The sequence below is a fragment of the Gymnodraco acuticeps genome, unplaced genomic scaffold (genome assembly GCF_902827175.1).
Source record: "Gymnodraco acuticeps unplaced genomic scaffold, fGymAcu1.1, whole genome shotgun sequence".
Taxonomy (NCBI): domain Eukaryota; kingdom Metazoa; phylum Chordata; class Actinopteri; order Perciformes; family Bathydraconidae; genus Gymnodraco; species Gymnodraco acuticeps.
The window spans coordinates 2,991,341-3,010,131 of record NW_022990940.1 but is presented as its reverse complement, the minus strand read 5'-3'; the positions used below and the strand labels follow the sequence as shown (position 1 = coordinate 3,010,131).

Sequence of the window (18,791 nt, the reverse complement as noted above, 5' to 3'; positions counted from 1 at the left end):
TCAAACACTTCATGAGCTCAGTGCAATAGAGAGTACATGCAGCAATTTCAGCGGCAGTTTAAAACTGAGGAAGCGTGTCTAAATGCTTAGCAACAACACCTCCCTTTTCTCCAGAGGATCTAAAAATTGCACCACAAAAAAACTCCATTGCGGTTTCTCACAATGTTAAAAAATGTGCTGTGGTGGAAGAAGTATTAGATAATTTACTAACCTTGAGAAATCAATACTTTTTTATATAAATGAAAATAAACTGAAAAGAGGCTCTGATAGTCACACACTCACAGAGAATGATCCGTCTCTTTGCAGTTTGCTCAGCTTTACGGCTTTCAGAACATTGTTTAGCCGAAGAACATTAGCATGGTCAAATATGTTAATGTAAGTTTTGAAAGTAGCAGAACAATTTAAAAAAATACTCCATTACAGGTTAAAACCCTGCATTAAAAGTGTTACCTAAGTAACATCACTTAAAGTGGACCTATCATGCTATATTCGAAACATATATTGTAGGGCCATACCTATATAAAGTATATAAATATACCAAACAGATCCTGCATTTTAGCCATGCCTCATTTCGCTCTATTTGCTCTTTCCAGCTCTGTTTTTGTAGGGGGCTGATTCTGTGAGCTGCAGCTGACCACGCCCCCCTGCAGGAGAGGGGAGTTGGCAGTTACTTTGGCATTAGGGCAGGGATATCTAGATACTTTCCAAGGTTTGACATAATGAATTGTGCTACTTTTAAAGCAAGCAACGATGTTTTAAAATCTGTAATCAAAAAGCTCCTCAAAAACACTTTCGAAGCAGTTCCTGCCGTTGCTACGTTAGTTCAAACATTAACAAGGGACTATTTTTCTTAGCGGATGCATGTCAATTTAAATCAATACAACTATTTTTTAAATCAATAAAATCATTTTCTAAATAAATGATTTTATTTGTATTTATGGGGAATAAATTAAAATCCCAATAAATTCTGTTGGGAGGCAAAACAACATGGGGAAAATAACACCTTCATGCCGATCTAGATCCCTCCGCTTCGTGTCGGGCTCCTGATCAGCCTGTCGGTGTTCTTTTCCCCATAATGACCGCGTCGCTGCACATTATCCCTTACATATGATTATATAGAGTCATTATTCATTTGCTTTAAAGCAGGAGGCGCAAACGCTTGCCTCGGGGAGGGAGAAAAAGAGCCACAGCGGAGAATAAACAGAAGGGCAAGCATGCAAGGGAAGTCTTCTTCGCTGCTTTTGTGGCAGACTACAGCGCCACTTACAGGCCTGGCATATGTACTACAGCGTCTCCAGCGCTTTCGAGCAGCAATGGCCGGCCGTGGCCCAACCTCTCATTCCCCTGATAGGTGGAGAATTGACCAATAGTGTCAGGACAGTGTTCAAATCTGGATCAGTCTGTATCAGATCCGTTGCAGCCCCTTTTTTTTTAGTTTTGGGTATGGAGGAAAATAGAGAGGGTTGTGTTTTCTGACACTTGGTGAGTTCCCTGGAACACCGGGGACACATATTCATGTATAAAAGACGTACAAAAGTGCATTTTGCATGATAGGTCCCCTTTAAGTATTAAACATTACATATTTAAACTATTAATGGCTCCTTTCAAGCACTATATTACTATACACATTTGAATTTTGCCTTATTATCACCGATGCATCAACATGCAAGCCACAATTCAATAGTGTAGCTGGTGGAAGTGGATCAAATATTATTATATATCCATTTCATAGTTATTATATGTAAGAATGTATTACATTAAATTAGTTAAAACTATACTTTTCACGTTTAATCTTAACTAAAGTATCTCAAAGTTGTACATATGTACTGTACCTGAGTAAATGTAGTTTGCACCATTCGTAGCTAGTGTCAGTCAGACTTTTAAACACCTACATTAAATCGATGAACTCATTGTATCTATCTTTAGTCACTTCACATTTTCACGCAGTGACCTTTGTTCCTCTCAGCAGCTCTCACTGCAGTGAAGCCATGAGAGTGAAACTGTTAAGTGCAACCGGCACGGCGCTGTCAGTGATGTTTGAGCTGATGCTATTTCTTAACTTCATAATGGCCGTTGCGCCTTTTTATTCATATATAATATTTAATAATCCATTAGTTTCAAGGCAAAGGCTTTTGTAATGAAAATACATAGCTGTGCAGCCTGAAAGCAAAGTATTTTTCTAGTTAATATACATACGTTTACCTTTTTATTCTTGAGTTTAACATCCTGCATAGCTGACATTGCAGAGTCTAGGCCTGTGAGCATGTTGTGCTGCACAAACCCATTTTGCAGCAACAAAAAGCCTCTTGAATTACTAATGATTCTTTGAAAGTCATGCTCAATGTTGAAATGTATGTCCAGCTTGCATGACTGCTACTGACCTTCTGAAATATTTATCTCAGGCTTGCAAATTGTTGAATGTCCTACTTTGGTGCCAATTTCTTCTTGTTTGCCTCTGTTACTGCTGACAATATTCTCAATCCCTCGGCTTCAAGATAACTTGATTGAAGTGGAGCCAATTTCACCCTATACAGTATTTACACAAACTCAGTCCTCTGCTGTTCTTCTTTCCCCCTCTCCGTCTTTACTTGAACTTTCAAAGCACTCAGAAACATCTGCACACAAACACTCACACACCTACACAAACACTCACACTATTGCAATTCACACAACTGTGTTGATTTACGGAGGTTCATTATTTCATACTGGAGGACAAATAACCTCTCATAGAAAGGACACATTCAAGTCGAGTTTGTTGTACACATGCAAAGGAGGGGCACCGTTTCACCAGAGGCCACCATTCCAGTCCACTCACATGTCATCGCCACCTGTCCCGTGTGTTTAATGAATGTCTTCCCTTTCAATAGCGATATGAAGATGCTGTTAAAGGAAATGCCATTGCTATTTCCTAACATGCCTTAGCTGCTGCTATCTCACTCTTTTATTCATTATCACATCCATTTACACTCCTTTTTAATGCTTTCATTCCTCTCTCAGTTTGCCAAGGTTTAATCTAGAATGCATATGTGACAGTCCTGGCTGGGATTTCATCAATATCTTTGTAGCTGTAACATTGAACTTTTTCCCCGCTCTGCATTATTAATGTTGTCATTGCGGAGTACTCTTGCTGTGGGTAGTCATGATGAAATCTCTGGTCAATCTTTTCTTTTTCTAGGTGCAACAACCGTACGCAGTGTGTGGTTGTCACTGGCTCTGATGTCTTTCCTGATCCATGCCCTGGCACCTACAAGTACTTAGAGGTCCAGTATGAGTGTGTTCCCTATAGTAAGTATCGCCATCCAAATCTCATACTGAACTCTTATTGTGTGTTTAAAGTGTCTGTAGACTAGACAGATGTGCTGTAACTACAGTTTCTATGGTTGGAAGACAATGTTTGTTTTACAGATGATACTTCAACCGGACGACTGGCATTAACAATGATGAATTAAGTTGATGTATTGAAGCATTGCTGTCATTTAAAGGATCAGTTCCCCCAAATTACAAACAAAATATATCTTCTTCAATTATCTCCAGTGGAATCCAGCCTTGCAGATGGTTTCGGTTTAAAATTGGCAGGTTCTGACATTTCTGTCTTCAGGCTTTGATAGCTGCTTCCTTTTTGAATCTGGTTCCCAGTTGGCAAAGCACCCAGATTCGTTAAGCTCAAGGGCTAAAGACTCCCTTATTGGACCCTTTTGTTATTTATGTTAATTGTTGTTAATTTTGTTATAGCTTATCTGAAACTTCTGTTTGTTGTCTGGTAAATGTGATATCTGCAAGCCAGTGTTTGAACTCAAGTCTGTTTGTGATGGAGAATCGCAAATAGACCAGATGGTTTTTTTAATTCAACAAGACCAACTTCTAAACATATCAAATAAATAATTTAAGTCCCTGAGTTCTGTGAAGGGATCTCTGGTTTTTAGGCCAAGCAGCTCATAAAAAACAAGGTGTAAAAGTGAGTAGGATCTGACTGTTATTATATTATAGTTCTACATATCGAACATGTCGTTTCAGGTAGTTTTTGAAGGTTTTGAACCTTATTAATACCACTAAAACGGTAGTACTAAAGTGTAAATGGCAACAGATATTAATGGACATTTTAGTTGTACAGAAGTTTAATGACAGGTGGTGAAGTTAAACCTTATTTCATTTGAAATATTTCAGGATACTGAATTAGGATTGAATACAAACCCCATTCCTCTGTGTGAGATTTCTGCTTCCATCTCAAAAGTAAATGAAATTTGTGGTTTTGAGTTTTACATTTATTAAAACCTAGATTTCAAAACATGTTAACAGATAAATTATTTCAGAAACATTTTCTTTTGCAGTTAATCCATAAAAAACTTTTGATTAAACAACTTTCTACTTAAATCATGATTAGAAATAGTCCCAGTAGTGCTGTAAGCTCCTCAAACTAAATTACATCCAACTCTTGTATTTGGATGATGATGAAAAATTTGAGTGGCAAGTATTTCCAAACCTGGGCAAATACAACCAAAACTATTTGCATGATGAGTTACCTTAAGGCGGAACTGAAGAAATCTGGTGAATTCACATTTTAAATTGCTTTAATAACACTGCCTTTTTAGCTGAAATAGAAAAAGGAGGCTATTCAAAGAAATGGCTACATTAAAGGTCTTACATTAGTACATTGTGTTCCTTAATGTGTTGTGGAAACATACTCCAGAAACCACTAAAGTGAAACGACATAAGTGACAATAATCCTACAGATGTAACCAAATTCCTGTGCTCGGTCATTGATCAGCTTAAGTGTTTCGCTGTGAACCTGGTATAATTAAATGTACTGCAGAGTTATTTAAATCCGACACTATTATACACTCTGTCTATGGTATCTGATTTGAGTTAATCTACCTTTTAAAAGGGTGTTTTAGAGTAGTTTATAAAAGCAGCTTTAGGCGTCACTCCTGCCTGTGAAAGTACTTAGTAGTTAAGTTTATGAATTGTAAACATTTCCCGAAATATTCACCTCTTTTTCTCTTCTTTCAAACAGACCTCCCTTTCACCTCCTGTCTCGTTCCCCCCCCCCCCTGACTAACCTCTGTGCTCTCTTTTTTTTTACTTCTAATCTTTCACACTATATTGTCTCCAGCCTTTCCTCCTCTACCAGCAGCTTCAACAGTCCAGTAAATAAACTCCATATTAGGCCGACTGCTCATCAGTTATCTCATGTGCTCTCTCCTTGGCTCATTTAAGAGTTTGGTCTGTAACATTAGTGCCGTGTCATGCTTTACGCGTGTGGGCGAGCAAATATGGAATCAAGTTTTAATTTATGTTTATAAAGTTTGAACAAATTCCACCCTCAGTCAATCCATGCCAATGATAACTCCTGTGATGTTTGACTAAGAATGTTATCCATCTAAATATTACCTCTTAGGAGAAGCATTTTTAGAGGAATTTGTTCTGCTTTAACATCGACCAATGCAGTATTTTGTTGGCAGTTAAAGACAGTAGGAATGAAAAGTTTAATGCGCTGGAAATCATTGCATATAGCTTGTCTCCAGCCATAACTTGTCTGTTTTTATATCCTAGGATGAGAGGCTGTTTCACTAACAAACACTTTTTTTCCGCTAGCTCTTTTTCCCAAAACAGCCCTGCAGTTCATCTCATGGTCATATCCTCCAGCTAATTCTTCTCTTTGTACCTGGTAGTTGACTCGTGATAACCTTTCTCTCCCTTTTGCACTCTTTTTTGCTTTCTTTTCCAATGCCTGAAATAGAAGTGGAGCAAAAAGGTAAATGAGTGGTCTGGTCCCCCCCTTCCCCCTCTAGCTCCTTGTTCTGTGGTGTTGAGTACAGCTCCCCTCACGTCTCCTCCCCCTCCTGATTGCCTCTACTGTCAAATGCTAAACCCATAGGAGGATTTGTTGCACCCATGGAGCACAAATGCATTTCCAAACAGAATTTCATATGACATCCACGGTCATGGAAAGTAGATTCTTTTCGCGCAATGTGAAAGAAAACGCCAACTGTTGGGTGTTGATTTGTTCCAGGGACTCTTGCCTAGCACTGTGTGAACCCTTGAAGAATGAGTAGTTGTGTTATCTATTCTTATTTGGCATAGTCCTGCTTGGCCCAACTTCTGCTGCACCCATAGCACGTGATGTGAAATAACAATGATGGCTGAGTGAGATTGGCAAAGAATACAAACAAATTAATTAATTTAAAATGGTCTAAACTGTATCCTTGCCATGGCCTCCCTCACCCATCAGTGATTACTCCTGTCTTTTGCCACAGAAGTAGTGAAAATCCTTTACCACTGTTGTTCGATCTATTTCCCAACCTCCACTTTCATTTGACCTCTGCTTTGCTGCCGCCACCACCATTGACAACCTTTTGCTCACTCTTATCACAAGATGTGAAGTCTGTTCCCTTTTCATTTTGGTTTATGACCCCAGTCATGTTAGTATGCATGTGTAGTGTGTCCATATACCCAGCTGTTCATGTGCATTTGACGTCAGAGACAGACTGGTATTTAAAAAAAGGGAAGTGTGAACTCTACTCCTCCCCTTTCCCATGTCTTTCATTTGCAGGATTTTTACCCTTTTTGTTCCCATTTTATGTTGTTTTGTCCCTGTTAGGATGTAGCAGCAGACGCTTGAGATGCAAGTTCACGTTAACGCACACATTCATTTATTTTCTTTTTTCCCTATTCATTAGCAGTAGCATAAAAGCACTTGTTAAAACATTCCTCCAAATTCACAACCCCTGATCTTTCTTATCCTGCACTTGAGTTGTACAGCAGCAGGAATGATGCGTGTCAAATGTGTTTCATGTATCTGAAATACTTTTTCCTTACTGTATTTTTTTTTACTCTCTTCTCTGCCACTAGTTTTCATTTGTCCCGGGACTCTGAAGGGCATAGGAGACGCCACCTTCCTGTTTGAGGCAGAGCAGCAAGCGGGCTCGTGGTGCAGAGACCCTCTGCAGGCCGGTGATAAAGTCTTCTTCATGCCCTGGACGCCATACCGCACTGACACGCTCATCGAGTACGTCTCTCTGGAAGACTTCAAAAACGGTCGCCAGACAACCACCTATAAACTGCCGCACCGTGTTGATGGGACAGGCTTTGTGGCCTACGATGGCGCCATCTTCTTTAACAAAGAACGCACTCGCAACATTGTCAAGTTTGACCTGCGCACACGCATCAAAAGTGGCGAGGCTATCGTTAACAATGCCAACTATCACGACACCTCGCCTTACCGCTGGGGTGGCAAGACGGACATTGACCTGGCAGTAGACGAGAGGGGCTTGTGGGTAATCTACGCCACGGAACAGAACAATGGGCGCATTGTGGTGAGCCAGCTGAACCCGTACACTCTCCGCTTCGAGGCCACATGGGACACGGCGTACGACAAGCGCTCGGCCTCCAACGCCTTCATGGTGTGTGGCGTGCTGCACGTGGTCCGCTCGACCTACGAAGAGAACGAGAGCGAGGCCAGCAAGAGCCAAATTGATTACATCTACAACACCAAGATAAGCCAGGGCGAGTACATCGACATCCTCTTCCCCAACCAGTACCAGTACATCACCGCTGTGGATTACAACCCCAGGGACAACCAGCTATATGTGTGGAATAACTTTTACATCTTGCGCTACGACCTGGACTTCGGGCCTCCGGATCCTGCTGAAAGTGAGAGCTGCTCCATTTTTTTTGTTTAATTATTCTCTTTTGTCTATTGTTTGGTTACAGCTAGTCATATCACAGATGGCTGCCTTTTAATTTTGGATGCAATTCAGGTGTGATAAAGAAAAAAGGGTTGTGTTAGTCTTGGGGAAAGGGCTCATTTGCAGAAATTACAAATTCACCTTGGAATGAGGGATAGCTCCCAGAAGGGTTGCGCCTCTTCAGAAACCCGTTTCTTTATTACCATGAGGCAAGCTGAGGCACTCTCACCAGCGGAAGCTTGGACCTTATCAAATTCTTTAATCTCAGGCTTTACCCGAAACCATTGTGAATATAAATATGAAATACCGGGAATACATTTGTGAAGTATTGTTCACAGTCTGACCAAGGTCATCCTCTTCCCATTGCCTTGGGATTTTAAATTGTGTTACCATGGCTACTTCATCAGCTTCACAGTCTTTTTTTTATTTCTTTTTTTACAATAGATCAGGAGATAATAGCCATCCTATTGTAGCATGATATTTTAAAGTACCAGTCCGAAGTGTGTGTGAGTTGTGTACCACATGGTGAATCAGCACACAAGAGTAGCTGTAAAAAGAGAGATCAATTACAGTGAAGAATCTTGTCAGGCGGTTAGAGAGCTTAAATGAATCTGTGAAGTGCTGAGAGGTGACATTATATGTCATCAGACAGAGACCTTGCATTAAGATGGTAATTGGCCTAATTACCTGACAGCAGCCGCCTTATCCCATAGAGCCGGGCCATGTCTCCTGTGTGAAATGGGGAAATCAGGATCTTGACCCGAAGTCTCGTTACGCTAGAAGCTCATGTTGCCCCTGAGCACTGGTCTGGATTAAATTATGATTTTAACTTCTGGATATTCGGGAGGGGTTGCCGGGGGGAAATTTGAGTCCTGACCTGAGCTGCTGAAGGGGGGGTTAACATTGATGTCTCAATGGCGGCTGTGTGCTCCTGAACTCTGGCCTCTTGTCAACAAGTCTGTTTGTATTCCTGCCGTTCCCTGGAATCTCCCCAGCATGATAACTCGACACCCACGAGGTGGGGGTGGAGGGGGTACAACTTTACGCCTGTTCTGCTGAACAACCCTAGCCTCCATTTAGAGTATGTTGGAAGAGATATGAAAATACTCAAAGTTGAATGAGTTCCCCATGCATGCAAACTGCCTGCTCAACTGTTCACGTCCTGATGTATGTAAATGTAATTAACAAGTGAATTATCATAATTACCCTCCTTGTCTCAAAAGAGGCTCAGGGAGAGGAGGAAAGTGGCCATCACAGAGTATTTTCAATGAAGGGTTTAATGTGCTCTCTCAGCTACTGTAATGCCTCGGTAAACATAAATGCCACATAGGCGCAGAGTTGCCACTTGCTTCATGAACAGCGCGTTTAATGAAGGAACCCAACAGAACATAGTTGTTGATTTCACTCATTATTCTAAATACCCGTATCCTTTCGCTGTTTTGCTATTGGGATCCAATCAGAAATGCGTCCTTGCAGCAGAACTTGTCACTGTGCATCATTAAGTGTGTTACATGGGAACATTTTTAAATGTTGTGAGCTCAAGAAAGAGAGGGGGCATCTCATGGTGCCAAGGCCAACGGCAGCACGCCACACTTTTTTGAATGGCACTTGAAGATAATTGGTTCTTGTTTATTAGCTTCTTCTTTTTGTCTGGATCTACACCTTTAACTTCTTTACTTTGTAGCTATTAAGATTTATTGCTGCCCATGATATGGTGTTGAATTAAACAACCTATTCTGCAGAGTAATCTAATGGTGCTGAAATAATGTCTCTCTCTCTGAAACTGAGTGGCCCTCGAGGCGTAAAGAAAATTAATTGTGCCCATTAAGATTCATCGACCACAGAGAGAAGTTACCTCGAACACCAAACCCGCTGCATTTCTCTCCTTTGTAGAACTCATGTAACACAACGAGCGTCAGTGTCCTTTTCTGTCAGAAGCATCAACCTTCACTGTATTGCTCATCCTAGAGGGGTGCTGAAGTGCCAGCAGGATTATGGGTTTATATTAAGAGAGTTTGAGCAAAGTGATCAAAGCAGAAAATAGTTGACCTTAGCAACTTGGCGGAATTGTTCTTTACCTTGTGTAGAGTGTTTGTAGCATTTTGGGTTTCTTAATTCTGGCCCTGGTTGAAGTGATTAGCTAGGATCTTTACCCGTATTGATCTTTCAGCTTATTGTTGCAGACAATTCACACGCATTTAAAGAAAATGTCTACCCTCTGTTAATTCATTGTGAACACAAAACAGCAATGATCAATACCTAGAGAGTCCACCTTCTCAGAGGTCTTTCTGAATGAGGTGCATGCCAATAGAAAGCACACCAAAGCGCCGCCGTTACAAAACTGAAAGGGACACCGTTAATGTATTCTCTGTGATGTGCAAAAGCATTAACTGATTTCAGTCCAATGAATTCAGAAAAACTAATCAAGGGAGTTGGCAATCGCCGAGAGCATTTCAAACTAACAAGGAGAGAGAGGAGAAAATTAATTTGTATTTGAGGTAGCATTGATCGGAAGCCTTAAAGACGAGAGGCATAAAATGAATGGCTTTGTCCGAAAGGCTTAGCCACTCAGCTTAATCTGGAAGCAGTGAGCACAAACGGGCTCAGAGCTGAATTGAAATGTCAAGCAAAAGTACTATTTCATATCCTGCATGCCACATGATAGATATCTATCATTACAAAGCTGGTGTTTTTTTTTTTTTTTTTTGCTCAGCCATTTTGTGACTAAACCCAGCTGAGCATCTTGATGCACTTTGGTATGCTTTTATATCCCTGTGCGACGCCTCCGAGTGGGCCATCAAGACAGAGGACATTTATAGATGTCTCATGCACTAAGCCTGTGTTCCACCTCTGAAGCATGATGTTCGGTTACAGGAATAAAGGCTAAGGTAAGGGAGTCAGGAGATTTGCAGTAGCTCTACTTGTTATTCTCAGTCTGTATCAACCCCGACAAGATTATAGCAGAAAATTGTTTAAGTCGACATTATATGTGTAGACGACAGTGATGTTTGAAATGCTTTTGCTCCGAGTGTATTTCTGCCTGCACATATATCTTCCTGTCTGCATGCATGGGTCTTTATTGTGAGCCTTCCTCTGACTCAGACCATCTAGTTGTGACTGCTCTGTTTCGGCTGCTCCCCAGTACTCAGTTTCAGGCATCATAAATTACCCTGCACAGACACAGGATATGTCCGGCAGAGCTTTTTCCGTCTAGTGCTCTTTAAAGAACAAGTGTCAAAAAAGCAGTGAGGCCCTGAAACAATTGATCGATTCCTTGAGTTTTTCCATTAAGCAGAAATAAAGACATATTCCACAGCATTGGGTAGGCAACTACGGCTGAATTGCATTGTGGCCTTTTACCTTCCATGCCAAGCCATATGCTCCTGTCACGTAGGGTTGGATGAAGCAGAACAGCATGAGCGCATTTAACAGCCTAATGTAAAATTCATGTCTTCAGGGACCTGTTTCTCTGTCATTAATTACTAGAGGTAAAGAGACAAAAAAGACCAACTGTAGCTCACACACAGATCCTCTCCTCTGAGACGGTCTTGTTACTGAGTCAAGCTTTAATGCACAATGAATAAAGATATATGAAGCCCCACACACATGGAGGCACACATGTCTTACTCATTGTGGTATATTAGGACTGACAGCGTGGCAACACCCTATTAGTTTAGGTAAAGCAAAAGTCTAGGCCATTTTGGGATATATGTTCATTTCCATAGGCTAGCAAGTCTGCATTGCACATACAATAACAATGGCAGGAACGTCAGAAAGATCAGACCACAATGTTTCACTAAATATCTTTAAATGTTAAAGTTACGTTTAAAACTACAACAGAAATACCTGGCTACCTGGAAGTGATTGTTTTTGTTAGCACAACGTCATGGTTATTTGGTGTATGATAACCCTTTAAATGGAAACATCACATTTTTACTATTACAATTTAAGTGTGTGAGCTTTAGAGGTGCTTAAATGAGCTTGATGACTTGTATTATCTTTGGACAGAGCCATGCTATCTTGCCTCTCCGTTGTCCAGTCCATGTGCGAAGCTAACTAGCAGCTGGCTACATCCTTACATTTGTCGTGCTGTATGCCTACCTTTTCTTATTCTTGTTCTTGAATTTCAAGTTCACGGTGCATTGACCACATTTTCGTTTTCATTTTGGTCACCTTTTCATATGGGTTAGAAAGTATACAGCTGAATCAGGTGCTTCTCACTTTGACGAAAGCTAACTTTCAAGGGCAAGAAAAGAGGACTGCGGCACACATTTATTGCTTTCAGCCTTTTCTTCAGTGCAAACAAACCCTGCTGTAGAGATATTCTTTTGACTGAGCACTGCCTATTTGATTTTGCCTTACAACTATAAGTGTCTATTTGTCATTGTACTTGGTGGATTAGCCTTGTATGTGATTCATCTTTACATTTTTAAACCAATTAAAAACAGCTTGATTTGGTTGGGACTTGTCATTGCTCTTCCGTAATAGTCAGTATTAGGCAGCTTATGATGCATTTATTCTGCCGTTTGTAATTCTAACTGCTTTTGACTGTATGTGTGATTTTAAATAGGGAAAGCCTCTTTTAGTGTTGCAGAGTAAGCCGCAAAAGCAAGGAAAAATATAATATCTACATCTCTGATCATCTGATTCTGGTTTAATATTGTTTTGTCATCTCACTCTCTCGCAGATACTTATATTACTCTGGGGGCCTATAAAGTAATGAATCTAATTCTACTTCATCTCTGATATCTTGATTGATGATCTTGCATAATAGTTTTAATTTTTTTAAGCTCTGTTTGATTTACACACTCTGGTTTAGACTTCGGTGACAGCCATTTGTCAAATCTTCAATCTCCAACTCTTCTATTATTTACAAGAGGTATTATTCAGCATATGGCGTCAGTATGCCTCTGGTGTCAGATTGCCCATAAAGAGTGACTTCACTGCCTCTTGAGAGAAATGGCAGCTAATTGGTGCAGCCCTCTCTTGGTTGAGTGCTATCAGAGGACACGGCGCTCTTACTGGAGGGGAATGTGCTCTCCACAATCAAAAGAAAATTGTAGCACGTATGCTGCAGAGACTTCAAAATAAACCCGCAAATGATTCAATATCTGACAAGCACATTGCTTGGTGTAATATCAAATGAGTATGTATTTTAGGTGATGTTCTCGATGTCCTTCATAATTACTCTCTGATAACCCTAGACTGTAAATATCAACAAAGATTGTATCTTGTCTTTGATTAAAAATTTAAAAAATAATGATTCGGTGGCCATCTTAAAACCCCTTATTATTAAAGCGATATGAATTCATGAATCTGACTGACGGAGTGAAACATTTGAAAACAACTTAATGTTTAGTAGAATGAAATTACTAAAATATAGTTTAAATATGATTTTTAAATACAATCTTCTTTAGATAAAGTGAATTAGGACTGCACAATTATATAAATGTTAGATTACTCTGCCAAATATCTCAGATAATACATTCATTATTTGGTCGCTTATAGGCCTATATCAGAAAATAATAAAAAATCCAGGTTTTCTTTGTACTATACACAGTCTATAAGGAAAATAATGGTCAGATTAATTGAAAATTATAATAGTAATTTGTTGCAGCACTAACATGTAGATGTGGACACATATTTTTCTTTACATTGTACGTAATAATCCAAGCTTTTCTCTGAATTGTTTGAATTGCTGATGATAATTACGGCTATTAAAAAGCTTTTTCAGAAATGACAAAGAAACACTGAACAGAATATGTCTCTGTGCTGTATGATAATTTGTGATCAAGTGTGTGTGGGTGGCAGAGGGCTTTGGACTCATGAGTTGGAGCAATATGGTTTCAGGAGCAGGTTAATCAGTTGACGCAAGAAAGTTGTTTCAGGCAGATGCATATTAGGGCTCATATCAGCCTGTGGAAAGCAGAAGTTTGCTCAGGTATGGAGAGGTTTAATATTCTCAAACCTAATTACACTTGCCCTTTTATTGCATTATACCTGAATATTGAATCAAAAGATTCAGCCCATGAATCATCTCTCTTTTCCTGAGTCAATAAACAAGCTTCAAAGGGTATACATAATATATGTGGAACATTTTCTTTTTTAAATAGCAAGTTATGTTTAGGGAAAAAAGTGTTTTAGCGTACTTCTATATGGCAAATTCCTTTCAACTAATTTATGTTAAAATATAAATAAAGTATTACATCTTTTATCTGATATTACTTCTAAATAAAAGGCAATGGTGATCCTGTCCACTAAGAGATATAACAAGACATTTCTAATTGTCAGCGGTCCGGTTTCTTAATTTCCCTTGTTTCCTGGGAGTAATTGTGATACCTTCAAACCTGTGGGGGCTAACCGAACACTTCATGACAGTCTGCCCAAGTTATCCGCACATGTCAGCTGTTACTTTTGCTGCCGTGCTGCGCTGTGAACGGGTGCATAACAGACACACAATGACTGAGTGTAAGGTAATTAGCCAGAGCTCCTGACAGGAGTAAAGGTCATTGAGTGAAATGTCACAACTCAGCCAGCACCACAGGGAGGTTTGCAGTTTCTCTTCCTACAGTGAGCCTCACAGAAATACTGCTACCTCCCTGCCGTGGCCTCCTGACTACATCGCCAAATATCAGCTTTGTAATAAACTCAGATATTTCACTGAAATGAAAAAGCAAAGGTTCCCCTGACTGGCTGATTAGTGTGAATTGTGGGCTTTGTCACCGCTCTCTCTCAGGAAATGGAGATATTTGTCTGATGATGGAGTGTCAGATAGCATGATATTGCATTTTCCTAGAAGCACCAAGGGAACGTGAAGGCAACACTATAGGGCCTTTCACAAAGTCAGACCTCATTGTGAGGAGCTGCTTTTATCTCTAAATACAATCAGGTGGTTGTGGCTGAAAACGTATAATGATTAATATAGGAGTCTACCATATCCATATAGACACACATACCCAGATACATATAAACATTCATCAGGTTTTCTTTTTTTATTTATATTGGCTATTCATACTGTATACAATTGATAGATTTCCTATTCCTGCTCTCATTTCCTAGTTATCTCCAGGCTCTTTGCAGTGGCTATACATCTGTTGCGGACGCAGTGGTCTTAAGCAGAAACACACCTGAGCAATGGAGCAAACACAAATGCACTTGCACACTAGCATGTGCACATTCACATATAGATTTGCCTCGCAGGGTGGCCGTGGATTGAATATAGTGGAATCACATTATTGCTGATGTATGTTTTTGTCTGGAGCACTGCAGTTCTCCTTCAGCACAGCAGCTTTATTAAAGTGACAGAGATAAACCAGGCAGAAAAAAGTCAAATGCAGACAGGCTTTATCTTCATTGTTGACATTTAATCAGCCCAAGGTACTGACTCTGTTGGAAGGAAATCACTGCTTTTGTCAAAGGATGCCCCACCAACACTGCTTGTCTTTTTTATGGCCTCGTGAAAACTAAAAATAGCAAGATATATATGTTTGGTCTTGGCAGGTTTGCCTTGCTTTTTTTAGTGAAGGAACAAAAAAGAGGTGGAGTTACGGGTGAAAGCTGCATGAAGCTTTTTATTTCCAGAAATCATGGGCAGCAGTAACTCAGTGCTAACGAGCCACGGGACTCCATTGCTAGAAACGATGGCAGCTCAAGTAAAAGGACATTTATGACTCAAGCCCTAACATCTACACTCTTTCTCTCTCCAGTGCCAACCAGTGAAGATTTCTCCATCTCGCCATCCATAAGCAAGACCACCGTCATCAGCACCACGGCCGCGTCCACCATGAAGGGGCAGGGCGACACCACTGTAGCAGGAGCAGATCCAAGAGATGGGAGGGACCCGTTTGAGGACAAAAGTGGATCAAGCACAGCAGAACCCACCGTCGCTGAGCTGCCACCGACACCCAGGCGCTTCTGTGAGGACACCCGGAGGAGAGCCATCGACTGGCCCCAGACCCACACTGGGAGCACTGTGGAGAGGCCCTGTCCTAAAGGGACCAAAGGTAGGCCCCCCATTACATTTACCGTGAATTCTAATATCAATCAATCAAAGTTTATTTATGTAGCCCAATATCATACATTTTACATTTGCCTCAGTGGACTTTACAGTTTGTACAGAATATGAATATGACACCCTCTGTCCTTGGACCCTCACCTATGACAAGGACAAACTTCCAAAGAAACCCAACAGGAAATGGGGAAAATATTTGTTTTGATTTTCTAAATCTTCCCCCCCCCCAGATGTTCTCTCTGCAGGATGCTAGTTGTGTCATTTTCAGAAACAGTATTGTGAACAAAAACATAAAAATGTAGTTACATGGTTTTCTGGTTTTCTAAAAGCATTTGATTGTACAATCAGTTTCACGTGTCTTCGCTAGTCTAGCTATTACTACAGAATCACACTCTCAGCCTACTGATCAGGAAGAAAGCTTCAAAGAATATGGTTATTTCCATTGCATCAATCTATTAAGTATATGACATTTTAGCCCAGTGGGCATGTCAGATTTTAATCTATAATATAGCATGATTAGAGCCTTGTCACTTCCCTGAAAAAATGGTAAAGCTGCTCCTGTTTGTGTGTAATTTTGAAACCCTATAAGAGTACAGGGACAGAGAAAAATGCCCATTTCACTATTACAGCGTAACAAAATCCCTCAAACAGGGGCTATTTGGTGCGCGGATCTATCTGTTCTGACTGCCTCATTTCCCTCCTAACAGAGCACAGAAACCAATGAAGTTAATGGATATAATTTAGGAAGTTATGAATTAAAAGGCGCTGCCAAAATCCAATGTCTACATTGTGTCTTAATTACATTCAGACAGTGTGTTCCTAGTTATTTCTCACATTATAATTTCTTCTGCGAGTATAGGAAGCCAGCATTAAGGGGATCATTGTGCTGTTGTACCAGTTCAGTTGACAATGATGCTCACAAAGGAATCCCTCACAAGTTACCTTAACACCTCATCTCAGAGACTGACATGACTGTCAACAGAAAAAGCAGGGCTATTGTGGGATGAAAGTGAAAAAGAGACAATGTTTTGATTGTGGGGGTGAAAAGGGAACGATTCTTAGTTTGTATAATGTATGTTGTCACTGTTGTCAGTGAAGTGGCGTTCATTTGGAATATTTTGACATGCATGGCATATACAATGTTTACAATACTGAAATGTTTACATTCAATAACAGAGCTTTGTTTGCCAGGTTTGTCCAAGCAATGTAGGAACCTGATAATGTTTTAGTATGCCTCCTACGTCTTTTTCTGTTTGTGTAGACTGTACAAAGCCTGCAGCCCTTTCAAATTGTTTGGAAGTGGTTGCTTCTGCTAAACAGTTAGTTTCCTGCACCAGAGAGTCTGTATGAATGAGGGATCAGCAGGGAGGAACTGCATCTGAGCAAAGGTGTTGGCTTCCCTCCAACTGTTGTGTTTATTCTGTGTTACTGCAGGCATCGCCTCCTTCCTCTGCACTGTGGCAGGGGCCTGGTGCTCCAAAGGACCAGACCTCAGCAACTGCACCTCCCACTGGGTGACTCAAGTGGCACAAAAGGTAAAACAGCAATGTGTCAGTTACAAAATATAGCAGCAAAAAACATGTTACAAGCCAAAACATAAAACATCTAGTGGCAATTTTTGACCCTTTTGCTTTCTTTCTTTTTCCGAATACTAGCAGGAGTAAATAAGATGAAAAGCCTTTTTTTAAAAGTGTAGCTTATAAGTGTGATGGCAAAAATAAATTAGCTATCATCTATCAAGAGTAAATGCTATGTTCTGCCGTCAGTATCTGAGAATCAAAGAGCCAGAGCTTCTTTCTTTTCTGACTCATCTGCTTTGAAGTTCAACAGTCATGCAGGTAGAAATCTAAGATACACAGATAACGATTTCAGTAGCCTGAACAGACCGTAATGCAACACAAACACACAACATATTGCATTCTGAGGAGATTTCTCTCCACCTGAAAAACACTTTGCACCTGCAGGAGGTTCAGAGAGGGCTTTTGGTAGCTGCCATTGCCACAATTACTAATTATAGGTTTTTGAAGTATAGCATATTAAAGAAACAAGCCGTAGCCACAGGAAATCAGCTTAATGTTCGAGTGTGTTTTATGACACAATTTTTGTACATAGAAGCTTCTCGCAAATGCAAAACACTCAAATAAATTGTGTTAAAGCTTCAATATGATATCTGAAAACCCATTAACTGCAAACATGCCATGTTGCCACATTGAGAATAATAATAATAATCATTCCTTACATTTATTATAGTGCTTTTCCAGATGCTCAAAGCGCTTTACAAATACACATAAGGGTAAAACCTACACTTTATTCCAATTTTGGAAACGCCCAGTAATATTCTGAGGTGGTTTTATACATTGATAGTCTAGTAGTGACACGAGATAAATATTAGCCTTGGTTAGATATTTATTCTAAACATATTTTCTCATACTCAAGTGAAAGCAGATACATAATGTGTATGATTGAATATATTGATTCTATTAGAAATTATTATTATATATCAATATATATATATATATATATATATATATATATATATATATAATATAGTGGTTTTGCAGCCATTATACAAACTGTTATGTTATTTTCTCTAAGTGGGAGATATACTGATATGTGGCATGCATGTTGCTCCCACTCAGTCACTCGTAGCCGTTGTCTGTATGAAATGACATGAACGCTGCATTAGCTTTCTCCTTGTGAAGTTTAATTGGCAGTGCAAGTCCAAAGTCACATTTTGATTGATGCGTGCATGTATTGCTTCATTTCCCTCTCAGTACAAAATGGAAGAGTAAATTGATTTCTTGTATACAAAGTTCAAAAAGCTTTATAGCATGGAGATAAGTATACGGTATATACTCTATAGATTTAGTATGGAATTGGGTCAAAGCTAAGTCAAGGCATGCAGGAGGGCTGTAAAATAACAGCTATGAACACACTGATCACCGATGAGGAAACACTGACAGCTTATTGATTCAGATTTGTCTTTTCTTTTCTTCAGCTTGTGTGTCACAGTCATGCCATTACGTTCCGCGATATTCATGCGTCCTTGTGTTTATATTCAGCCTTTCTTTCTTCCTGAACAAGCAATGGGTTGT

At 40.0% G+C, this 18,791-nt stretch overlaps 1 protein-coding gene across 14 annotated transcripts in view; it reads left to right on the top strand.

Moving 5' to 3' along the window:
* The window catches only part of LOC117558462 (adhesion G protein-coupled receptor L2-like), a 130,392-nt gene that overhangs the window by 85,261 nt on the left and 26,340 nt on the right, over positions 1–18,791 (top strand). For 9 of the 14 annotated variants that reach the window (XM_034234678.1, XM_034234681.1, XM_034234679.1 and 6 more), the window contains 5 exons: positions 3,176–3,285; positions 5,738–5,752; positions 6,850–7,650; positions 15,392–15,688; positions 17,131–17,231. In XM_034234678.1, the coding sequence (XP_034090569.1) occupies positions 3,176–3,285; positions 5,738–5,752; positions 6,850–7,650; positions 15,392–15,688; positions 17,131–17,231 (1,324 nt within the window). The remainder of the gene's footprint in view (positions 1–3,175; positions 3,286–5,737; positions 5,753–6,849; positions 7,651–15,391; positions 15,689–17,130; positions 17,232–18,791) is intronic. The other 5 variants (XM_034234680.1, XM_034234686.1, XM_034234682.1 and 2 more) reach the window with 2 other exon arrangements.